Source organism: Chiloscyllium plagiosum, unplaced genomic scaffold (assembly GCF_037043375.1).
Source record: "Chiloscyllium plagiosum isolate Xiang-an unplaced genomic scaffold, Cpla_swu_hap1 HiC_scaffold_16, whole genome shotgun sequence".
Lineage (NCBI taxonomy): Eukaryota > Metazoa > Chordata > Chondrichthyes > Orectolobiformes > Hemiscylliidae > Chiloscyllium > Chiloscyllium plagiosum.
Genome location: NW_028270154.1, coordinates 39,278,895 through 39,305,276, shown reverse-complemented (window position 1 = coordinate 39,305,276; position 26,382 = coordinate 39,278,895). Strand labels below are relative to the sequence as shown.

Genomic DNA, 26,382 nt, shown 5'->3' with positions numbered 1-26,382 from the left:
TTCCTCACTTTTTCTGGCGGATCAAATAAATGTACAGATCCATTATAATCTGAAGCACTGCTGGTATCTTAGAGAGTACTGGATCCCAAGTGCTCTCAATCTCTTCTTGATGCTGTCATAGGACTTCCTCTTCTGGATCACCACTGCTGAAAAGTCTTGAAAGAACATGACCCTGGAGCCCTCGCACACCAATGCACTTGGATCCTTCCATCGGCCTCTGGAAGCTTCCATGCCCCTCTGTTTGTCTTTGTAATGGAACCGTACCAGCAGAGGGCGAGGGCGCTGGTTCATTCCTGGCCTTTGTGCTGCAACCCAGTGGGCTCTCTCAGTCTTTATCCTTCCCTTTTCAGCTTTCAAATTAAGGAATTCCGGGAACCACTTCTCAAAAAATACCACTGACTGCTCACCTTCTGTCCTTTGGCATGCCAACAAAAAGGAGGTTTTTTTCTTTCTGCCCCATTTGCAAGATCATCCACCAGATCCAGCAAACCATGGACCTGTGTTTCCAGGACTTCAATTGAAGTCTTGAATGAATCAACCTCTTCCTCTACCCTGTGGCCTGGCGCTCAAACTCATCAGTCCTTTTCGCCAGGTTCTTTCAGCATATCAACCAGGGCCTGGTGAGTAAGTAAGCACGTAGCCTTGGTGGGTTGAGCCGTGGCCCCGATCCCGGACGAACTTCCTCCTTTTTTCGGTGTTCTTCTGCAGCAAAAATGAAGCTAAATGAAATTTTCGGGTTCTGTGGCTCTTTTACTGTTTTATTTTTGCTCTCAGTAACTTGAATGGGGTGGGTTCTAGCTCTGTCCTGCTGATGTGTTGTGGCGCGGAGCCCAGCAAACGTGATCCTCTTAGGTCATCGCCATCTTGGATCCCCATATTCCTCCTCAAATATTTGTCAAATTGCCTTTTAGGGTAATTTTCCATTGTATTTGCTGCCTCAATAATTGCTTAGGTTAAGTAAAAACCTAGCAGTTGTTCTGGTGATAATCCTCCATTTATGCCAATTTAGTGATTTTTGCCAACCTGCAAATGGGTAATGTTTCTAGTTGGCAACTTTTAATCAGATGTGTTCTGACAACCAGTTGTCAATGTGAAATTCAACATTGTTCTTCTCTCCAAAGATGCTTTATGTTCTGCAGGGAATTTCTACAATTTTCTTTGTTTGTTTTTGATTTTCAGAACCTGTAGTGTTTTGCTTTAATTCCATTTTTTATGTTGCTTTTTCTCTTAGCACCCAGCCATATTGTTTGGTGTTATCAGTCGGTAGTAAAACAAAAGTCTTAAGTTTACAGTGAGCAGAGAAGCAGTTGCACTCTCACTAGCATCAGAGAAAAACTTCCTATAAAGATCTAGTGATTTTCGTGGCATGTTTTTCCTCTTTCCTGATGGTTCTTTGAACCTGGTGCCAGGCCATATGACATTGAGCAGAATGACGTCAGCAGTAATGTAAGTAGCCAAGCACCTTGAAGCATTCATGCACAGTAAATCAGGAATTTGAAAGCATTTCGGTGCCAGCTGTGGTCCAGTAACACTGTGAGGGTAAAAATCTCCTTGAAACTTGAGTGCAAAAAATAAGGATGACACTGCAGTGCAGTATTAAATGATTGCTCCATAGTTGCGGATAAAGGTGTTAATTTAAATTCCCCTTTGCCCCTGAGAAAGGTGTAAAAATTCTTATGATATCATCTTCAAAAAGAGCATGTGTTATGGTTTGTTAGTGGGTTCAGTTGGATATAACAAAGTACTCTGCAGTTAACAAGTTTATTGGTAGTTTTCGATATATATAAAGTAGTGATGAATATATTAAATGATAATTAGTATAGTCAGATAAATATATGGATGTACATGAAGCAGTAAATATGTGTATATACAGCAATCCATATGTATTAAACAGTTATCTACTTTAGTTTGCACGTGTTTCCAATATATCTAATGAGTGCTGAAACTACTTCAGACATGCATTTCATTGCCTTTCACCTATTGGGGACCCTGCTTACAATGGCTGGTCTGGAGAACTCTGAGTTCCTGGCACCATTCACAATCCCGGTCCAAGGTGAAATCCCCTGAATAGGGCAAAGTCCCCGATGTTAATACTCATCTGAATCTAAGATGACATGCCATTTCAGCATTCTGTGGTGCTTTCAGTACTTTCCTGGACATTGTCCCTGATGAGCAACCCAACGAAATAGCAGTGCTTCGAAAGCTTGTGCCTTCAAATAAACCTGTTAAACTATAACCTGGTGTTGTGTGATTTTTAACTTTACTACCGATAGCATGGTTCTGTGCAGAGGATGTCATGCCTCACGAACTTGATCGAATATTTTTTGAGGAGGTGATGAAGATTGAGGGAAAAGCAGTTGATGTTATCTTCTTGGACTCCAGGAAAGCCTTGACAAAGACTGGTACAAAAGGTGAAGTCACATGGTATCAGGGTGAGCTGGCAAGATGGATACAGAATTGGCTTAGTTATAGGAGACAGGGTAGCAGTGGACGGATGCTTTTCAAAATGGAGGTTTGTGACAAGTGGTGTTCCACAGGGATCAGTGCTGGGACCTCTGCTGTTTGTGGTCTACATAAATGATTTGTAGGAAAACACAGCTGGGTCTGTTTAGTATGTTTGCCCACGATACAAAGATTGGTAGAGTTGCGTATACAGAGGAGGATTGTTAGAAATATAGCAGAATATAGATCAGTTGTAGACATGGGCAGAAAAATGGCAGATGGAGTTTAATCCAGACAAATGTGAGGTGATGTATTTTGCAAGGTCAAGTACAGGTGGAAATCATACAGTGAATAGTAGAACCCTTCGGCGTATTGAGGAATCTGGGTGTGCATGTCCACAGATCACTGAAGGTGGCAGCTAAGTTAGTAAAAAAAGGCGTATGGCATCCTTACCTTCAATGAAAAAGGGCATTGTGTATCAGGATATGAATATAATGCTGCAGCTTTAAAGAGCTTTAGTTAGGCCACACTTGGAATATTGTGGACAATTCTGGTCACTGCACTATCAGAAGGATGTGGATCATTTGGAGAGGTTACAGAAAATGTTTATCAGGATGTTGCCTGGTATAGAGGATTTTAGCTATGAGAAAAGGTTAGATAGACTGGGTTTGTTTTCACTGGAACGCAGGAAGTTGAAAGATGACATGATAGAAGTTCATAAGATTGTGAATGGCATGGATAGAGTGGAAACTGAGGCTTTTTCCTTGGGTGGAGAGGTCAATTACTAGGGGCACAGGTTCAAGGTGGGTGGTGGGGGAATTGGGGGTGGGAAGGCGTTTAAGGGAAATGTGTCAGGCAAAGGGTGGTGAGTGCCTGGAATGCGCTGTCAGAGGAGTTGGCAGAGACGGACACAGTAGCAGTGTTCAAGAAGCACCTGGACGCATACATCAACAGAAAAGGAATATGGGCCCTGTAAGTGAAGACAGTTCTAGGATGGAAGTGCAAAAGTGTCGGTGCAGGCTTGGAGGGCCAAAGGATCTGTTCCTGTGCTGTATTGTTTGTTCTTTCTTTGTTCAGTGCTGGTTCAGCCATGTTACATTTTTATAAAATGTATCAGCATGCTGAGCCTTTTGTGTTTTGATTTATTTTAACCTGATTACTTTTCTTGAATAAGAATAAATGGACAGTAAATCTGAAATAAATGTACTAAATGATTGTTGGTTATTAAGCTAACTAAAACTCTTCACTACATTCTAGCCCATGCTAACTCATACCGTACCCATAATTTCCCCTAATAGCCATTGCGGCAGGAATGAAACTTGGCAAGTTAATCTTTAGGATTGGGGCTGCAGGTAGGCGAAGGGAAGTGAGGACATTTATGAAGGGGGCAATGATACTGCAAGGGAGGAATACAACAAAGCATGAATGGGGAGGGGGTCATGTAGGATTGGGATAGTTTGCCCGTGGCCAGGAGTATGTTGCCTACAATAAGAGGTCTGGGGGAATGAGCAGAATTTGTGAAAACACCACAGATATGGTGGAAATGCTGCTGATACCTGCGAGACACACCAGAAAGAAGTCATAATGGCCAATAGAAGAGGGTTGCAATGAATAATATTGACAGCAGGTTTAATATAAGGGTTGCAGTGGAATGAAGAGTGATACTTGCTCATTTGACAGGATATGGATGTTCCTGCTTTCCCGCAGGAGCGGTCACAGTCTTCCCTTGTAAGGCCCAGGATTCTCCTCTTGCAAGGAATCTACTATCAGGGTTACTGAACTTTTTCAGGCTCTGTTTGCCCTGTTATGGGCTATCTTCTCCTGTAATGAGAGAAATAGAGGAAATTGCTTGATACGAAAGTGTCTGATACATCTTTAGGTGCAAAAGGGTGAAAGGCGGTGAGATGTTCTGAGGAGGCAGTGCAGAGGCAGTGGTCTGAGAGATTTATTGGGTGCGCTCAGGTGAGGGATGATGTTACAAGCAATATTGAGAGTGGCAGAACATGACCCTCAGTAGGAGGTGTATACAACAGCAGAGAGAGTGAATGTGAAGTTGCAGAGAGGGCACATTTTTAGGGCATTGTTGACTATTCCTCCACGTGGGAATGGCACTACAGAAAGAAATGAACAAAGTTCATACCTGTTCTTACCATGTCTACTCTGCTTACTTTGGATTTCACGTTGCTGGGCTGCTAGAAATAAAATCCTTGGCTTGAGTGGAAACAGCTGATGTTTAAGTAGCAAGTTGTCTCTGCAAATCAAGCAACTGCAAATCCCAACTAATCTTGTTGCTATCCCCACCAAAGTGGGAAATGCAGTATTTGTTCAGGCTGTTCTGTTGTGAAAATTCAGGCCAATGCTTTGAGTTTCATGAACCTTTTACAGGCAGCAAAACGTAATGCAGAAGGAATTATTGTGGACTTGCTTGACTGACTCATTTTCTAAACTTTAGTTAGTCTCATGTGTTCCTTCTCAAATGTTTTATATTTCCAGTTGTGGGTTTAATGATACCGCAGAAAAATACAAATTCATTTGGTGCATTAACATGAATACTTCTTACTTAGAATGAGTTTCATATTCTTGCTCAAGTGACATGTATTACAGCCTCCTGAATCAGGGTGTTCATCACATTTATTTATTGAAAATCAAGATTTTATTAAGAATTTCCAGCGTGCAGTCCTATGATAGCCAGGAAACCCTTCATATCCATCCAACTGGCATTCCTTTCTGTGACTATTTTTGTTTTTGTATAATTGTTGAAAGGAATTAGAATATTATTCATTGGTGCATTTGGTTTTCGAAGGGCGATGAAGAAACATTTACCTTAAAGTCATGCATTAGGAGAAAAACTGATTCTATTGAGAAGAGATTCTGTTTTGATGTGGAAGGAGTAGACAGGTGAGTTGAATGGTGCACATTGTAATTTTATTGGTATCACATGCATGTTTTTTGCTGGTCTTGCAAATGCCCATTGAGAGAAAGTTCTAGTCTCTCCATGTTCAGATGTAAACTGCTTGTTGAATTTGAAGCTTTTGTGTGCTACTGTTTAAATTTGTGATGAAGAGCTTATTCCCGAAACGTTGATTCTGCTGCTCCTTGGATGCTGCCTGACCTGCTGTGCTTTTTCCAGCACCACACTCTTGACTCTGTATGCTAGTGTTTCTCAAGGTGACTGTGTTTGAGAATGACACATTCTATATTTTGCATCTTTTGCAAGAATGAAATTTCTCTACAGTTCAATCACAACTAAGATTGCAAGGTACCTAACAATGGTCCTACGCTTTAATGTTACGATCCTGAAAGTGTTTTGAACGGCATTACTTATAAATTAAACTTTCCTGCTGATAGGAGTCTGAATTTGTTTGAAATAAGCTGTAGACAGATCCTGATCTCACTTTAAACCTGCAAAACCTCAGAAACAGTTGTTACTATGATGATTAAATATAACTGGATGAAGTTGCTTTTCAGTGTATTTGCTTTGTTCCAAGGATGGCTTAACTTCGTGATAGCAGCAATCCAAGCTGTACTTCTTCACTTTTAAATAAATAACTTCAAAAAAAAGATAAAATGCTTTTAAAAAATACATCTATAAAATCTCACATGAAATCAAATTGTTTGCATGAGAAAGCTTTTTCTCAGATCTAAATATTGGTTAAGATACCTTTTTTCGCCTCGTTGTATTGCTAAATTCTGCTATTTTCAGGAAGGAAAACACATAAATATGTTCTTTGTTCGAGACAATTAAATGAACTCTTGAAGTGATCATCTGAGATGGACAGTTTTGATTGCATTGTATCCTCCACAGGGCAACCACAATCACCATGCAGGCACTTTCTGAGGAGGACAGAAGACTGTGGATAGAGGCCATGGATGGCAGAGAGCCAGTAAGGATAATACTAATGATTAGTGTTGTATGAAGAATCTAATTCCAGTTTGTTGCTTTTCAAGCTCGCCAATTTGAATTGCACATCTTGTACTTAGCGTAACAAGCTGATGTTTGTAGATTGTTGGTTCAGATATGGATTCTGAATACATGGACACTTACGTTTTGCTGTTTTAGCTCTGTTGGATGCACGCTAAAATGGCGAGGTTGTCAAGAGATCGCTATTATACATCTTTCACTTGTTTCAGTGACAATGCATTTAAACAGTGAAAATTCTCAGCCCTTCTTGTTGACTCCAAATGTAACTCAACAGGTTTGTGACTAACCATCGCAAACAAGGCTGAAAGGTGATCCAAGAGTCATTTTGAACTGATTTATGGCTCTTGTGCACTGAGATTGGGGTTCTAGAACTGGGTAGTAGCCTTATTGCTCTGGCTGTAGAGCAAGGATCTGCGCTGAGTTTAGAGCATAGAAAAAAAACTGCGTAGTCGATATGAAAATTACAACAACTTCCCATCTTCAGCAAGATGTCTATGATTTTTGATCGCTGATGAGGATGGGGAAACCAAAACTTAGTGAAGGCAAAAGCATAATCGAAGAAGGGAGGTTTGATGTTTCAAGTGGGAGTCTGGTTTGGGGGAGTGTAAAGGATCAAGATCCACTCATCACTAACATTCTAAGTGAAACAGGGACAAGGAGTAGAATAGAATGTACATTTTAAGAAAGCATGACAGGAGGAGATCAATGAAAGGGGATGAGACAATGGAAGAATTGGAGAACAAATGTCTTTGAAATTTATTCACTAGGGCAAGTGGAATCAATGGAGTATGCTGAAGATGGGATCAGAAGTAGATATATTGGTGTTTTTCAAAGACCCTTAAGAAAAGGTAGGACTAATAAATTAAACTGCATTTATTTCAATGCAAGGGACCTAACAGGGAAGGCAGATGAACTCAGGGCATGGTTAGGAACATGGGACTGGGATACCATAGCAATTACAGAAACATGGGTCAGGGGATGGACAGGACTGGCAGCTTAATGTTTCAGGATACAAATGCTACAGGAAGGGTAGAAAGGGAGGCAAGAGAGGAGGGGGAGAGGGGTTTTTGATAAATGATAGCGTTACAGCTGTACTGAGGGAGGATCTTACCGGTAATACATCCAGGGAAGTTATTTGGGTGGAACTGAGAAATAAGAAAGGGATGATCACCTTATTGGGATTGTATTATAGACCCCCTAATAGTTAGAGGGAAATTGAGAAACAAACTTGTAAGGAGATCTCAGCTATCTGTAAGAATAATAGGATGGTTATGGTAGGGGAGTTTTAAGTTTCCAAACATAGCCTGGGACTGCCATAGTGTTAAAGGTTTAGATGGAGAGGAAGTTAAGTGTGTACAAGAAAATTTTCTGATTCAGTATTTGGATGTACCTACTAGAGGAGGTGCAAAACTTGACCTACTCTTGGGAAATAAGGCAGGGCGGGTAACTGAGGTGTCAGTGGGGGAGCACTTTGGGGCCAGCGACCATAATTCTTTTAGATTTAAAATGGTGATGGAAAAGGATTAACCAGATCTACAAGTTGAAGTTCTAAATTGGAGAAAGGCCAATTTTGATGGTACTTGGCAAGAACTTTCAAAAGCTGATTGGGGCAGATGTTCGCAGGTAAAGGGACGGCTGAAAAATGGAAAGCCTTCAGAAATGAGATAACAAGAATGCAGAGAAAGTATATTCCTGTTAAGGTGAAAGGAAAGACTGGTATGTATAGGGAATGCTGGATGACTAAAGAAATTGAGGTTTTGGTTAAGAAAAAGAAGGAAGCATATGTAAGGTATAGACAGGATAGATCGAGTGAATCCTTAGAAGAGTATAAAGGCAGTAGGAGTATACTTAAGAGGGAAATCAGGAGGGCAAAAGGGGACATGAGATAGCTTTGGCAAATAGAAATAAGGAGAATCCAAATACATTAATGACAAAAGGGTAACTTGGGAGAGAAGAGACCCTCTCAAAGATCAGCAAGGTGGCCTTTCTGTGGAATTGCAGAAAATGGGGGAGATGCTAAATGAGTATTTTGCATCAGTATTTACTGTGGAAAAGGACTTGGAAGATGTAGAATGTAGGGAAACAGATGGTGACATCTTGCAAAATGTCCATATTACAGAGCAGGAAGTGCTGGATGTCTTGAAATGCATAAAGGTGGATAAATCCCCAGAACCTGATCAGGTGTACCCGAGAACTCTGTGGGAAGTGAGTGAAGTGATTGCTGGGCCTCTTGCTGAGATATTTGTATCATTGATAGTCACAGGTGAGGTGCCAGAAGACTGGAGGTTGGCTAATGTGGTGCTACTGTTTAAGAAGGGTGGTAAGGACAAGCCAGGGAACTATAGACCAGTAAGCTGTACGTCACTGGTGGGCAAGTTGTTGGAGGGAATCCTGAGGGATAGGATGTACATGTATTTGGAAAGGCAAGGACTGATCAGAGATAGTCAACATGACTTTGTGTGTGGGAAATCATGTCTCTCCGATTTGATTGAGTTTTTTGAAGAAGTAACAAAGAGGATTGATGAGGGAAGATTGGTAGATGTGATCTATATGGACTTCAGTATGGCATTCAACAAGGTTCCCCATGGGAGACTGATTAGCAAGGTTAGATCTCATGGACTACAGGGAGAACTAACCGTTTGGATACAGAACTGGCTCAAAGGTAGAAGGCAGAGAGTGGTGGTGGAGGGTTGTTTTTCAGACTGGAGACCTGTGACCAGTGGAGTGCCACAAGGATCAATGCTGGGTCCTGTACTTCTCATTTATATAAATGATTTGGATGTGAGCATAAAAGGTATAGTTGGTAAGTTTGCAGATGACACCAAAATCGGAGGTGTAGTGGACAGCGAAGAAGGTTACCTCACATTATAACAGGATCTTGATCAGATGGGCCAATGGACTGAGAAGTGGCAGATGGAGTTTAATTCAGATAAATGCGAGGTGCTGCATTTTGGGAAAGCAAATCTTAGCAGGACTTGTACACAATGGGAAGGTCGTAGGGAGTGTTACTGAACAAAGAGATCTTGGAGTGCAGGTTCATAGCTCCTTGAAAGTGGAGTCCCATTAGATAGAATAGTGACGAAGGCGTTTGGTATGCTTTGCTTTATCGGTCAGAGTATTGAGTACAGCAGCTGGGAGGTTATGTTGCTTCTGTACAGGACATTGATTAGGCCACTGTTGGAATATTGCGTGCAATTCTGGTCTCCTTCCTATCTGAACGATGTTGTGAAACTTGAAAGGGTTCAGAAAAGATTTACAAGGATGTTGCCAGTGTTGGAGGATTTGAGTTATAGGGAGAAGCTGGCAGATGGGACTAGATTGGGTTGGGATATCTGGTCGGCATGGACGGGTTGGACCAAAAGGTCTGTTTCCGTGCTGTACATCTCTATGACTCTATAACTCTGGAGATAGCTAAGGCTAAGTCGTGTAATCATGTTTAATGAGAAAATGTTTTCATCACACTGCTGTCTGCAGTTCATCTTTTTTCCTCCAAGAGACAGCAGTGCTCTAGTTTTCGATCTGATCATATTTTTCGTCATGCAATGTGGTATTTCAGCACTTAAATCTTAGACATTCTGGATAGGAAGCTAGTTCAGGTAACACTTTTTATCCTGTCAGTGGTTTCATTATGAATTCATAACACAAAATACTGACTTTGAAATCAAAACAGTTGATTTGTGGGGCATTATGCCAGGATAATCTGATTAGTGCCAAGTGCGTTAAAGTTGATATTCTTATTTAATGTTGCATAAGTCTTTTAAGTAATTAGGAAGATAGTAATGAAACTATTGATAATGTTGAGGCTCTGTTTGTTTGCCTTTATCAATAATGGTTACTGTACTTTGAAACTAATTATATGAACCGCTTTGAGCTTTTCCTTGTCAGCTGTAGTATCGATGAGTACACTTTATGCTATCAAAGCAGTACACAGCTGATCAGTTGTGGTTGTATAATGCAAAAATATTAGTGAATCACCAAAACTTATGTATTCAGTTCAGTCAATCAGCAAGCTGAACGGCCTCCAAAATTTCCAGTAAGTTGGCAGGAATTGCATGTTTGTTACAAGCTGGAAGTATATTGCCTGCTATATCAGTAAAGATGAAAACCTTTGACCTTTATTCCAGGCATGAGCATTTGATAGACTTTAGATCCTTTGCTTGTGTAAATAAAAGACAGTAAATAGCTGGCACCAGACTCAACTTGACTCAGAAAAAGTGGGTCTATGTTTATGTTGTAAAAGGACTCTTATGTAAAACTACATTAAGCAAATTAAGTGTATTAAAACACACTAACCTAAATTTGGATCGGAGAAAAGTGCTCCAGCCAAACTCTGGGTTAAAAGTAGTTAGAATCTGCTGGAAAATAATATTTTCTCCCTTTTCTTCCATACTTTTGCAACTTCTCTTTTCATTAATTATCACCTCACATCCCCAACATTCACTTTACTCGTTTAAAAGGTATCTAGATGAATATATGAATAGGAAGTTTTTAGAGGGATATGGGCCAAGTGCTGGCAAATGGGATTAGATTAGGTTGGGATATCTGGTCGGCATGGACGAGTTGGACTGAAGGGTCTGTTTCCATACTTTACATCTCTGTGACTCTAACTGTGCACCATTGTGATGCCGAAGGTGGGTTGGATCTCTTGTGCTTTACAAGCCAGCTTTCTGTTCGTCTCCAAAGCGCACCAATTTGAAATAAATGATTCACCAAGGTCAAGTTCAAGGAGTCATAGAATCATATAGTACAGAAGAGGCCCTCCACCCCATCGAGTCAGTACCACCAAACATATACGACCATCTAGACATGTCCCACATTCCCTCACCAGGTTGCCTGATGTCTGCCCTGTCCATGTACATTAATTTCAAGTCATTCTACTCTGTTTCTCAATTATGTTAAAAGATGTTTACCTAACTGAAGTACATTAACACCTGATCACCTTTAGTCTTTTTTTCTGTTGCTCTTTCGGTTATTGCCTAATGAAGGACAAGTACTAAAGCAGTTTCTGAAGTAAATGGAAAGGTGACCTGATTTCTGGATGATCAAGTTCTCAGTGACTCATGCTGCCTTGTTGTGACATTTAAAATAGGACGTAATGTTCTCCACCAGCGCACATAGCCAATGAAACTAAATGGACATACTAATGAAAGAGAGGATCTGTCTCTCTATTATCAGAATTCAGTTCTTTTTTCACAGAAGTGTGCTTTTTAAAGTATTTCCTAAATAAAAATCTGGAAAGTAGTTCTCACATGAAGTTCTTTTCTCTATTCCTCAGTGCAAGGCATGGCCTGCAGGGGCTGACTATACCTCCCAGTAACCGCCTATTTTATTTCCCCTTCCCACTCTCTTTCCGACATGACCATCCTTGGCCGCCTTCGTTGCCACAACGAACTAAACCGCAAATTGGGGGAACACCTGGGCAGCCTACAGCCTGGAGGACTCAACATTGAGTTCTCCAATTTCAAATAACCTCCCTTCTCATCCTCTGACTCCCCTTCCCATCACCTCCATCTCCCTTCCACTCCTGACAGCCACCTACGGCATTCACTTCTCCCACTAACCAACCAGGTCATACACTCTGCCTGTCTTCACCTATCTCCACTTCACTACCCTGCCCCTGCCACCCCATTTATCAGCAGCTCCCCCAACACCAACCCCAGTCCTGAAGAAGAGTTACACCTGAAATGTCAACTTCTCCACCTCCTGATGCTGCCTGACTTACTGTGTTCTTCCAGCTTCCTGTCTGTCAGCTGTGTAATCCAAGCAAGCACATTATGATTGAACCTTGGTTTTTATCCCCATAACAGCACAATTATTCTTATAATATTCTTTGAACTTGATAAAATGCCTTTTGTTTGAGCTTATCAAATGGAGACTATTGGTCCAACATTGCAGTGTAAAATTAATTTTAATTGCAGTTTTCTTGTATATTTACAGAATGCAGTATCTTTTTTAAAAAAAAATTCAAAACCCCAAGCGAAAGAAAAAAAACCCATTTTCTTCGGGGCCAAGGTTATTGTCTCCACATCTCAGAAATGGTAGTTTGAGGGTTTAGTAATCTTTTCTGTTCATATGCAGCGTTCGTAGTCCAATGTGCTGTACAGGAATTGTTTGTTTATTATTGGATTTTTCTCAATATGGAAGTGCATTCTTAACATTTTAAACAGTTCCAGCCAATCATATGGCAGAGTTTACTAAATGATTAGATAAATATTAGAATTAGCGAGCTCAGTAAGACAAAAAAACAATAATGGAGGTTTAGGTTGAAAATGAGATTTAGATTCAATTTGTTTTTCAGCTGAAAATAAACTCTCCCAGTTATTGTTATGTGGGATTTTTCCTCTGATGTCACATGACAAATGTGTGTTTCTTGTAATAGTAACAAACAATATTTCTACATTTAGTTTTGCTATTAGGGCATTTTATTTAAAATTTGAATTGAAACATTTCAGTTGGAAAATTGCCATTTGCCATTTATGTTTGAACTCCATTTCATCATGAGGAAATGAGATATGGAAAGTTTTATTCGCAGGGTGAAAGTGTTCCTGTTTAGGCCAGCATTTATGGTCCTTCCCTAATTATCTAGAGGGCAGTTTAAGAGTCACCTCTTTGCTGTGGGTCTGGAGTCATAATGGCCAGACCATAAGGATGGCAGTTTCCTTCCTGAAAGAGCATTAGTGAACCAGATAGGTTTTTCTGACAATTGACAATGGATTTATGGTCATCATTAGACTCTTAATTTCAGATTTTTAAAAAAATTGAATTCAAATTCCACGAACTGTCATAGCTGGATTTAAACCAGATCCCGAGGATATTATCTGGGTCTCTGGATTAATAGTCTAGCGATAATGTCACTATGCCAGGTAGAGGCAATGGAATAGTGATCATGTCACTGGACTGGTAAAGCCAGAGTAATATTCTCTGAAAACAGGTTTAGTCCCACCATGACAAATGCTGAAATTTTAATTCAATAAAACAAGTCTAATGGTCAGCATTGTCAATTACCATAAAAACCTATCTAGTTAACAAATTTCTTTTATCTAATGAAATTTGCTGTCATTGCCTGGTGTGGCCGAAATGTGACACTAAGCCCACAGAAATGTAATTTATTCTTAACTGCCCTCTGAAATGACCTAGAGTGCTACTCAGTTCATAGTTTATTAGGGATGGTTAACAAATTCTGGCCTTGCCAGTGATAGCCAAATCCCATGTAAGAACATAAAACAAATTAAACTTGTGCAAGGATGATTCATGCACACCTGGTGCTTCAATGCAGGCACTGTTTCAGCTCTTCATGTTAACTTGGATTTCTTGCACTGTCACATTGAACAATTATTGTGAAGTAGTTCCAGCTCATGGAGCTTTCATTCATGTTTTATATATTGCATTTTTCAGTATCTTGTTTGCACTCTGTGTCTGTCTGTGGGTTTCTCTTATTCTCGCTGGAACTTGCTGTCATGCTCCCAGTCCTATACCTGTGCCTCTCACTGGGGATTATGCTCTAAATTTTTAAATCAATAATCAAGGAAGATGGCTGGGAGGCACGGGTTGAAGTCTCACCTGCTCCAGAGCTGTGAACAGGTTGATTAGAAAAATAGGTTAAATTTGGAAATTTCAATGATAAAGCGTGGGCCATTTTGTGGCACAATCCTTGGACTGGGAAACCTGGGTTCAAGTCCCACCTGCTCCAGAGGTGCATCTCTGAACAGGTTGATGAAAAATGATAAAATTAGCCTGCAAGGTATGGTTGTATTAGACATCTTTCTGCTTTAGAGAACTTCCCTTCTCACAAACTGCAATGAAGAGATAAACTGAAGAAGGAGAATGACAGAAGAGCATGAAGAAGGACAGTAAGGACATGTGAAGTAAAGGCTGATAACCTACCATATAGAGTGAGTCAGGGTTAAGATGAACATACTGAAGGGATATTGAGAATGCAGTGGGGTGTGTTCTGAAATTAGAGAACTAGATTTAAGTTGTGTTTGTTTATGGTTCCAGAATCATACAATCATAGAAAAAAGGGCTCATTAGAAAAAGAAATAAAATAAGAGATTGGTTACAGCACAAAAGGAAACTGTTAGACCTGCCATGTCTTGCTAGATTTCTGAAAGAGCAGTTCACCTAATGCCACCTTGTTGATTTCTCTCCATAACCATGTGCATTCTTGCTTTTCAGAAAATAATCTAATTCCCTGATAGATGCCTGGATTAAGCATACCTGCACACCACTCTTCGACATGCTATTTCACCATAGCTTCTTCTGCAATTACTTCACATCAACATCTGTTGGTTCCAGACTCTTCCACAAATCGATCAGTTTCTCCTTAACCACTCTATCCAGCTTCTTCCTGATTTTGAATGCCTCTATTCATTCCCGATGAAGGGCTTATGCCCGAAACATTGATTCTCCTGCTCCTCGGATGCTGCTTTACCCGCTGTGCTTTTCCAGCGCTACACCTTTCAACTCTGATCTCCAGCATCTGCAGTCCTCACTTTCTCCTATTTAATATCCTGTCAACCTTTTCTTCTTCAAAGAGAATAAACATTTCCCCTCAATCAATGTAACTGAGTTTCCTCATTGCTAGAGCTATTAGACTGTAAACCGTAAGATAGACCCTCCCCACACCTTTCCGCTTTCCGCAAAGACCGTTCCCTCCATGACCTGGTCAGGTCCACACCCCCCAACAACCAACCCTCCCTTCCTGGTACCTTCCCTTTCCACTGCAGGAATTGCAAAACCTGCACCCACACCACCTCCCTTACCTCCATCCAAGGCCCCAAAGGAGCCTTCCACATCCATCAAAGTTTTACCTGCACAGCCACCAATGTCATTTATTGTATCCGTTGCTCCCGATGCTGTCTCCTCTACATTGGGGAGATTGGATGCCTCCTTGCAGAGCGCTTTAGGGAGCATCCGCACCAATCAACCCCACCGCCCTATAGCCCAACATTTCAACTCCCCCCTCACTCTGCTGAGGGCATGCAGGTCCTGGGCCTCCTCCACCGCCACTCCCTCACCACCCAACGCGTGGAGGAAGAACGCCACATCTTCCGCGCTGAATACTTCAACCCCAGGGCATCAATGTGGACTTTACCAGTTTCCTCATTTCCCCTCCCCCCACCTTATCCCAGTTCCAACCTTCCGGCTAGCATCGTCTTCATGACCTGTCCTACCTGCCTATCTCCCTTTCCACCTATCCACTCACCCTCCTCTCTGACCTATCACCTTTATCTCCACCCCCATTCATCCATTGTACTCTTTGCTACCTTCCCCCACCCTCCTCTGTGACTATCATCCCCATCCCCACTCACCTATTGTACTCTATGCTACTTTCCCCCTACTCCCCCCCCCCCCCCCCCCCCCACACCCCCCCCCCCCCCCCCCCCACACCCCTCTCATTTATCTCTCTACCTTGCAGGCTTCCTGCCTCTATTCCTGATGAAGGGCTTTTGCCTGAAACATCGATTTTTCTGCTCCTTGGATGCTGCCTGACCTGCTGTGCTTTTCCAGCACCACTCTAATTCAGACATAAAATATAGGAGCAGAATTCAGCCATTCAGCCCATCAAATCTACTCCACCATTTGATTATCACTGATGTGATTCTCAACCCCATTCTCCTGCCTTCTCCCTGCAACCATTGATCCCCTATCTAACTCTGTCGTAAATACACTCAATGACTTGACCTCTGCAGCTTTCTGCGGCAATGAGTTCCACAGATTCACCTGCTGGCTGAAGAAATTTCTCCTAATCTCAATTCTAAAAGGTCATGCTTTCATTCTGAAACTGTGCCTTCAGGTCCTATTCTCCCTACATCTACTCTATCCAGGCCTCTTCAAATTCTGTAAGTTTCAATGAGATCCCTCTTCATCCTTCTAAACTTCATCATATGCAGACCCAAAATCTCAGCCATTCCTCGTAGGACAAGCCCTTCATCTTTGGAATAATTTTTAAAACTTTCTCTGGACCTTTTGTGAATCTCTACTATACCCTCTCTAATAATTTCACATCATTCTTAGTATGACACCCAGATTTAGACTTCACACTCCAAAGCTTAAATGAGTGTTTTATACAAGTTTAACATGATTTCCTTTCAGGATTTTGTATCATAACGTGCTGGGTGCGGAACAATTAGCGTAACTTAAGAAATAAAACAATCTTGTAGGTGATGAATTCTACATACTAGGAGTAGGCCATTCAGCCCTTTGAGATTACACACCCTTCTACTTCAAAGTCCATTTTCCTGCATTATCTCCATATTCCTGATGCTTTTAATATGTAGCAATCTATTGATCTCCATTTGAACATACTCTAAGTCTGAGCCTCCACTCTGTCTGTAGTACCTTCTATGTTATATGCATGTGTGCATAATTTACTTGAATAACTCAGACTTTATAACATCTGGTTGGTTCTGAAAAATTAAATTTCCATTCCTAGTATAGTTTTTGTATTAATGTTTTCACTGGGTAAAATAATATTTTCCTAATTTCCAGGTGTACAACTTGAATAAGGACAATCCAATAAGTGAAGGCGGTAAGCAACTATTGTTAATAATTTGTTTTGGAATGTGTTGATCAAGGACACTTGGTCAGTTTCTCCACTGTATCTTATTGATGGTGCCATTGTAATCATATTCTGGTGGATGGGTGCCTAGAAGACTGTTTTGTCCTCGACGATTGAGCATCTTGAGTGTTGTTGAAGGGGCATTAATTCAGGAAATATGGAGGGCTTTACATCATACTACTGCCTTGTGTCGCATTGATGGTGAAAAATACTTTGGGCAATCAGGAGGAAAGTTTACAAGCTGGAGAATATTTGATTGATGATCTGTTCTAACCACATTATTTAAATATGTGGTTAGGTTACTGTTAAGTATCAGATAACTGTTAATTCATTTGAATATTATGGGGAGGTGGTTAGATTGTCAGTTGTTGAAGATGTTAATGCCTTTGTTATGTTTTAGGTAAATATTATATGCTACCTATCAGGCCAAACTTGAGTGTAATCCAGGTGTTACTGAATGCAGACATGGACTGCCTCATTAACTGAGTAGTTGTAAATGGAATGCACTTGTTAAATATACCAACTTGGGATTGAATAATGGAAGGGGGATCATTGATAAAGAGGCTGAAGCTATTCAGGACTGTGACATTATCATGAGAAACCCTTGCAAACATGTAAAACAAATACAAATTGTTGGGGAAACTGAACAGATCTGGCAGCATCTGTGGAAATAAAGTAGAGTTAATGTTTGGAGTCCCAAGAGTTCTGACGAAGAGTCACTGGATTTGAAAAAGTAACTCTATTTTCTTCCCACAGATGCTGCTCGACCAGCTGAGTTTTTCCAGCAATTTCTGTTTTTGTTTCAGATCTCCAGCATCTGTGGTTCTTTGTTTTAATCCTGCAATGATATCTGGAGATTAAATGATTGGTCAGCCAAAAGTCACAACCACCTTCTTTTGAGCTTTGTGTAACTCCAGCCCTGTGGAGAGTTTTCCATCTTTCCAATGACTTCAGTTTTGTTGGTCCTTGTTGATGTCACACTCTGCTAAATGCTGGCTGTGATGTTTTGCCTCTCCTCTAGAATTTTGATTTTCGTTTTGTCCACTTTTGGGGTAAGATTGTAATTGCTCATGTTCCTGGCATAAACCAGATAGAGATTCTATGAGCAAGTCTTGAGAATTGATTCCTAGATATTAAATTCCTGCTTTTAAGTGATTGCTCAATTTTCTGCCCATTCTCCAACTATGAGACATTATTGCAGCTAAGATATCCGAGTACTTAATCCATCAAGTTCATATTTAGAAGCTTGAAATTTTATTATGATTCCTTATCAATTTTTTGTATTGTAGAAGTAAAGTTTATAATTTGGTTGAGGTACTGGAAGAAAATGAAAATTGTAGATTGTCAGGTGGATTCCTCTTTCAGTGGCTGTTTTCTCAGTTGAGGTAATGGTAGGAACCCGATCATAGTCCCCTTATGCACACAGGTAAAGGAGGATTGAGAACAAGGCAATGGACTAAGAGAACAAAAAAGCACCTTGCTAAAGGCTTGTTCAAGCTCAGAGATTGTTGTTAAATATTTGGGGAACCAAAGTAGCCTGAATTCAGATGAAACAGACCAGTTCTTATAAAATGTGAGTTCCTGGATTTTCAGCTGAGTTGAAAAGTAGCATTGAAATTCACCAATATTTAGTGCAGCATTTTAACTATTGTAAGTAAAAGCAGAAGATACGTGTTTTTCATTGATTAATAAAATTGATGAATATAAATAGAAGATGGAATCCAGGGAGTTTTTATTGACTTGTTACATTTGAATAGATTATTGGGAATATGCTACCAAATCTTCCAAGTGAAACACACAGCCTTCAGTCTTGTTTAATCTACCTGCCAATTATATTTTAGATGTCTTTACTGAAGCTCAACTCTGATTAGATTGACGGGTTTGTTTCTACTTTTCAGCTGCCCAACTGGACAAAGTTGGATTTGATTTGGTGAAGAAATGTATTCGTGCTGTTGAAGAAAGAGGTAGCTCAATTTTTACTTGCATCAGTCTTATGTTAAAAACATTAAGTACAAAGTTCCTATCTATAAAGGTCTTGTTTTTTTTCACTAATCTGGCATCATCTTTTGAATGACTGAAATGTAAGAAAATGACTTCAATTATTTTGACAAGGAAGTCAACCATGCTCATCAAATTGCAAGACAAATATTTTCAAAATCTTTTGTCTCCATTTTTCCTTTACTGAATTAATGTGTAAATCTAGCACTATAACCTTTTTCTCAAATAAAGGCCCAGAAATTCTAATCAGGAAACCTAATCCCATTTTTAAAAAAAAAACTCATTTATCTGTTGTTGACTTCTGAACTGGAAATTCCTGGAAATGAACTTCCTGTTATAAATCAACTCAAAAATTCTTGAATCCAGCAGTGCAGATCGTTGTTGAAACTGCATTTCCTTACAGCATTGAGTGGTGTATCCTGAAGTTTACATTTCCAGCAGATACTTAGAAAGCTACTCTGTAAAGGCTAGTATGTAAGGTAAGTGAGGGGCTAGGATGGGAGCTGGGTGGGGTAAAGGTTTTAGGAGGACAGGAATGTGAGGGACATAAGATGCTGGATAGTTGAGGGAATAGGATACTAGGTAAGTCGTTGAGTGCTTTAGGGCAGTTCTGGGGAGTGAATGTCAAGTTAGCTATCAGATTGAGTGTCTCTTGAGTTGGTTCAGATATGGGTTTATGGGATAGAGTTGTGAATGGTGGAATGTCATATCAGTTAGCAGGAATATCAGATCGAGTGGCGAAGTGTGACAGATGGTGTCAGGAGTCAGAGGTGTATGTTGGCAGCCAAGTGATAAGTAGGCAGTTCAGTTTAATAGTTACCTATGTGAGTAGGTTTTTAAATCTTCCAACATTACCTGAATAACTATTGAACTTAAGTGAGTTGTAACCCTCCAAGTTCTCTGACTTGATTGGGCTATTTCTGAAAGATCCCAGATGTTAGACAATTGCCTGTTGGAATTTTCATTTTCCCATACAATTCTCTTGCAGTCACTTGTGTTTGGATTTCCACATGATCTTGATGTGACCGTCATGCTGGTGCAATGACGATCTGAATATCGAATACTTTGACCATATATTTTACTATTCGATAGTTAAATTTAACTGTAGAATTATTTTTGGTGCTTGTTGGGTTTGATCATTTTCAAACATTACATGAAATATTTGTAATCCGAGCAGAAGAATAGTTTTAGGATGATCTTGTGCTCATTGTGACTGCAGCTATGTTAGATAGTTTACAGAAGTTTCTTTTACGTGAATTCTTAGCAGTGCATTATGCAAACCAAAATCTCTGAAATATTTTGCATGTAGCTCTTAAACCTGCAAATAAAAACATGCTCACAAATGATTTTCACGTTACATCGGAGCACACAACTGTGTATTTTGGAGTACAAGTATAAAAGATCATAAATGGGAACAGGAGTAGACCATTTTACCCTTCGCCATTCAACGAGATCATTGCTGAACTGACTGTGGCCTTAACTCGACTTGCCTGTCTGCTCTCATAACCCTTGGCAATCAAAATTTTGTAAATTGTGTTTGAATAAATTCAGTGGCTAGCCTCCACTGTTTTCTTTGAAGAGACTTCCAAAGATTAATGAGTGGGGAAAAAAAATCACACTATCTCTGTCTTAAGTGTGAGGATCCCTTAGTTTAAACTGTTCTCTCTACATCTAGCTATAAATCTCCCACAAGAAGTATTTTGTTGGCATCCACCCTATCCACACTGAGAATCCTGCATGTTTCAATAAGATTACGTCTACACTCCAATAAACAGACCCAATTTTTTTTATAGGACAAGCATCTCATCCCAGGAACTAAAAGAATGAATCTTCTGTGAATTGTTTCTGAATCAATTATACCTTTCTTCAAATCAAGAATCCAGAACTGTACACAATACTTAAGATGTGGTCTCACCAAGGCCTTGCACGGCAACAGTAAAACATCCTTCCTTTCATATTCCATTTCCCGTTCAATAAATGGCAACAATCCATTCATCTTCCTAATCACTGACTACACCAGCGCAGGAAGACTTGGCAAATTAAATCTTTGCAATTTATGTGCCAGGAGGCTCAGATCCTTTGGTACCATCAAGTTCTACAATCTTGCTCCATTTAAGTATTACACTACTTTTTTTATCCTTTCCAACAAGGTAAGTAAGTTCACATTTTCTCATATAATGCTCAGTCTCCCATATTTTTCCCCCCCACACACAAAATATCTATACATGTACACCTTAGCAGATGCATTACTCGCCTTACCTTTCCTATTCTATCTATATTGGTGTGATCAGCAAAGTTAGCTACTATAGCCCAAGCTGTTGATGTAGATTGTAGATAGTTGAGGGTCCAACACTGATTGCTGTGGAAATCTACTCCACAACTTGCAAATAAGAAAATTCCCGACACTTTGCTTTCTGTTAGTTAACCAATCCTTTTCCCATGGTAATATGTTATTCCCCTACATCATGATACTCTAATTTTGTGTAGTAACCTTTGTGGAGCCTTACCAAATGTCTTTTGGAAGCCCAAATATATCACATTTAGAGGTAGCCTTTTATGCACCTTGCTTGCTACTTTGTCGAATAACTATTGAATTAGTTGAACAAGGTTTTCCTGTTCTAAAACTCTGTTGATTCTGCGTGATCCCATTATAATTTTAAAGTATCCTAATGTGACCTCTGAAGTGGATTCTCACAGTTTCCTATGACAAATGATAGGTGATAGGATAACTGTTCTATAATTTAGCACTTTCTGTCTTTATCCTGAATAAAGGTACTACGAGTGCTGTTTTCCAATCTGCTGGGAACCTTCCAGATTCAAAGAATTTTTGGAAAATTATAACAAACGCATCAGCTATCTCAATAGCTACTTGTTGGAGTCTGGGATGCAGGCAATCAGGACTTTTCAGCCTTTAGGTCCAAACATTTTTCTTGCAATTTCCCTCTCATGATGGAAATTGTTTTTAGTTGCCTCTTCCCTTATGTTTGATAATCAAGTATCTTCGGCAAGTTTGCGACTGGGAAGACAGACACAAAAATATTTGGTTCAGTACATTCACCATTTTCTTTAGTTCCAGTATTAGTTCCCCAGGTTTGCATACTCTCCAGTGTCTCTTGTTTTTTTCTTATTTAAAGACTAGAAGAAACACTCTCCATGCTTTTATTACTAGTTAGCTTTCTCCCATATTCTACTTTCTGCATCTTGGTCTTTCAAATTGAGGTAATCTGTCATTAATAGCTATAAATTCAGGGTTATCTCACCTTTTCCTTTTTTTCAAAATATCACATTCAAGTCTTGGTCACCTTGCAATCATAAGACATAGGAGTGGAAGTAAGGCCATTCGGCCCATCGAGTCCACTCCACTATTCAGTCATGGCTGATGGGCATTTCAGTACCCCTTACCCGCACTCTTCCCCTTGGCCCTTAATTCCTTGCAAGATCAAGAATTTATCAATCTCTGCCTTGAAGACATTTAACGTACCGGTTTCCACTGCGCTCCATGGCAATGAATTCCACAGGCCTACCACTCTCTGGCTGAAGAAATGTCCCCTCTTTTCCGTTCTAAATTGAACCCCTCTAATTCTAAGGCTGTGCCCACGGGTTCTAGTATCCCCGCCTAACGGAAACAAATTCCCAGCATCCACCCTTTCTAAGTCATGCATCATCTTGTAAGCTGTATTAGAGCTCCCCTCAACCTTCTAAACTGTAATGAATACAATCCCAGGACTCTCAGCCATTCATCATATGCTGGACCTACCACTCCAGGGATCATCTGTATGAATCTCCGCTGGACACGCTCCAGTGCTAATATGTCATTCCTGAGGTGTGGGGCCCAGAATTGGACACGTATTCTAAATGGGGCCGAACTAGAGCTTTATAAAGTCTCAGTAGCACATCGCTGCTTTTACATTCCAACCGTCTTGAGATAAATGACAACATTACATTTGCTATCTTTATCACGGACTCAACCTGCAAGTCAACCTTTAGAGAATCCTGGACTAGCACTGCCAGATCCATCTGTACTTTGGCTTTATGAATTTTCTCACCGTTTAGAAAATAGTCCATGCCTACATTCTTTTTTCCGAAGTGCAAGACCTCGCATTTGCTGAAGTTGAATTTCATCAGCAATTTCTTGGACTACTCTCCTAAATTGTCTAAATCTTTTTGCAATCTCCCCACCTCCTCAGAACTACCTACCTGTCGCCTAACTTCGTATCATCGGCGAACTTCGCCAGAATGTCCCCAGTCCCTTCATCCAGATCCTTAATATATAGAGTGAACAGCTGCACCCCCAACTCTGAACCCTGTGGGATACTACTTGTCACTAGCTGCCATTCCGAAAAAGAACCGTTTATCTCAACTCTCTGCCTTCTGTCGATCCATGCCAGTAGCACACCTCGAACACCATGGGCCCTCACCTTATTCAGCAGCCTTTCTTGAGGCACCTTATGAAAGACCTTTTGGAAATCTAGGTAGATAACATTCACTGGGTTTCCCTGGTCTAATCTACTTGTTACCTCTTCAAAGAATTCTAACAGGTTTGTCAGGCATGACCTCCCCTCACTAAATTCATGTTGACTTGTTCTAATCCAACCCTGCACTTCCAAGAATTTAGAAACCTCATGTCTCTTTAATGGATATCAGGTCATTCATATTTATAATTATCTGTAATAAATACACAAATTAGATCATAGTCCATAAGAAATGGAAACAGAAGTAGGCCATTCAGCTCATTGAGTCTATACCACCATTGAATGAAGTTTGTTTGATAATCCTTAACTCCACTTTCTTGCCTTTTCCCTGTAACCCTTGATTTCCTTACTGATGAAAAGTCTATTTATCTCTGCCTTCATTATATACTTAGTAGCCCAGCTTTGACAGCCCTCTGAGGTGTAGAATTTGACACCCTCTGAGAAAAAAAATCCTTCTCATCTCGGTCTTAAATGTGCAACCCCTTAATCTGAGGTTATGCCCTCTGGCACAAAAGTTTACATAGAACATAGAACATAGAACAATACAGCACAGAACAGGCCCTTCGGCCCACGATGTTGTGCCGAACTTCTAACCTAGATTAAGTACCCATCCATGTACCTATCCAAATGCCGCTTAAAGGTCGCCAATGATTCCGACTCTACCACACCCACGGGCAGCGCATTCCATGCCCCCACCACTCTCTGGGTAAAGAACCCACCCCTGACATCTCCCCTATACCTTCCACCCTTCACCTTAAATTTATGTCCCCTTGTAACACTCTGTTGTACCCGGGGAAAAAGTTTCTGACTGTCTACTCTATCTATTCCTCTGATCATCTTATAAACCTCTATCAAGTCACCCCTCATCCTTCGCCGTTCCAACGAGAAAAGGCCGAGAACTCTCAACCTATCCTCGTACGACTTCCTCTCCATTCCAGGCAACATCCTGGTAAATCTTCTCTGCACCCTCTCCAAAGCTTCCACATCTTTCCTAAAGTGAGGCGACCAGAACTGCACACAGTACTCCAACTGTGGCCTAACCAAAGTCCTGTACAGCTGCAACATCACTTCACGACTCTTGAATTCAATCCCTCTGCTAATGAACGATAATACTCCATAGGCCTTCTTACAAACTCTATCCACCTGAGTGGCAACCTTCAAAGATCTATGTACATAGACCCCAAGATCCCTCTGTTCCTCCACCTGACTAAGAACCCTACCATTAACCCTGTATTCCGCATTCTTATTTGTTCTTCCAAAATGGACAGTTTCTGTAAAGGCCTTTGCAGTGAGAAACAAAGAAATGGCAGTTCTGTAAATGATTAACCTTCACTTCAGCTACGCTTTCCATTTTTATATTCTTGCAGAAGGAATTTAGAATTTACATATTTATGTTTTCATATTTCTCTCATACTCCAATTTCTCTGTTTTATTTCTTTAGTCATTAACAAGTAAGCATACATAAAAGCAACCACCTCAACAGACATGATTGAAACATATACATGGGTAACAAATATAAAATGCTTAAATATATATTTTTACAATGTATTATTTAAGTTTAACTAGTATGTGGATTGGCAATAGCTGTACATTTTGCAGAGTAACATTAGAAGTTCAACTTGATGTATTAACAGATTTTTCTCTACTTTAAAAACAGGTATAAATGAACAGGGCCTATATCGAATAGCTGGTGTTAACTCCAGAGTTCAGAAGCTATTAGGTTTATTAATGGGTAAGTACTGTGCTTGATTCTCTTCTCCTTTTGTGCACATGTTTATGTATGAAATTATGAATTCATTTCGTGCATTGCCTCGCTTCAATTGTGTTTCTGATTCTCAGTTTGTGACCTCTGTGGTGTCACAAACTTTTATTAATTGAGTTCATGGGGAAATTCCTAAACAACTCAGCAATGCTCATGGCATATAGTTTCTATTATGGGCATGATCTGCAAACTAGGTGCAAGGATTCCATTCATTAATTGGCACAATCACAGATAGTGTTCCATTAACCAAGTGTAGTCAGGCAGCAATTTAGATTGCATTTTTTTTCTCCTTATGCAAAACATTTTGTCTTAATATATTGAAAATGGTAACCTATTAGTGAGCAAAAGAAGCAAAAGTGATACCCGGCTAAACGTTTTTGTTAAACGTAATGAATGGTTAGGTTTGGAAAACGCTTCCAGAGAGTATGGTGGAATCAAGTTCAATCCAAGATTCAAAAGAGAATTACATTCAAAAACATTTGAAAAGGGGTTGTTTTCAGAATTTGAAGGAGAACGCAGGAGAATAAAATTGAGAGAGATTCTCATTTAGACAGCTTATACAGACATAATGGAATGAATCACCTCCTTTGGTGCTGTAATTATTCTGTAATATGCCAGATGGCAAGTCAATTGAAGCAAGCCATCAGAGGTGTATTTTTTAAAAGTCTGGCAGCTTAAAGGATTGGGGGGCTTAAATGTCCTCACAACTGACATTTAAGTAGACTTTATCTATGCTTAATAAGTGTTTAGATCTACTTTGTAAATTTGTGACTCCGATACTGGTATGGCTCTTGGAGCAGTAAACATAAAGTTAGTTTGAAATCTACTTTTATTTCAAATGGCTGAGTTTAGTTTTTTTCTGTAAATGTATTTTTTGCTATCCTCACTCACTCTACTCCAAAAATGGGATCTGTCATAAATTAATGTGGACCTTCCACCTCAAGAGTAACCCATTATTTTGAAAAGTCTCTGGGATTGTCCTAACTCCATGCATATCTGACTCTTGATTAAATCCTATAATCTTGTCAGTATTGAAGACCACTTTAAAAGAAAATGGAGAAGGGGAGTTGGTAATTCACTGAGAGTTGACATGGTTAAGTTAAATGACATATAAACAGCTTCAGACGAAAGTGCTATTTTTTTATAAAGAATTTTTAAAATTGAAGTAAAGAATAAGCATTAACAGAATATGCAAATAGTGAATCTGATGGTGAAGCATGAGGGT

The 26,382-nt window shown here is 40.0% G+C and overlaps 1 protein-coding gene across 9 annotated transcripts in view; it reads left to right on the top strand.

The window, feature by feature from the left end:
* LOC122556611 (rho GTPase-activating protein 26-like) overlaps positions 1–26,382 on the top strand; it is a 304,349-nt gene that overhangs the window by 167,374 nt on the left and 110,593 nt on the right. For all 9 annotated transcript variants that reach the window (XM_087995295.1, XM_087995300.1, XM_087995299.1 and 6 more), the window contains exons 10-14: positions 5,246–5,340; positions 6,248–6,326; positions 16,856–16,895; positions 18,824–18,889; positions 25,053–25,127. In XM_087995295.1, the coding sequence (XP_087851421.1) occupies positions 5,246–5,340; positions 6,248–6,326; positions 16,856–16,895; positions 18,824–18,889; positions 25,053–25,127 (355 nt within the window). The remainder of the gene's footprint in view (positions 1–5,245; positions 5,341–6,247; positions 6,327–16,855; positions 16,896–18,823; positions 18,890–25,052; positions 25,128–26,382) is intronic.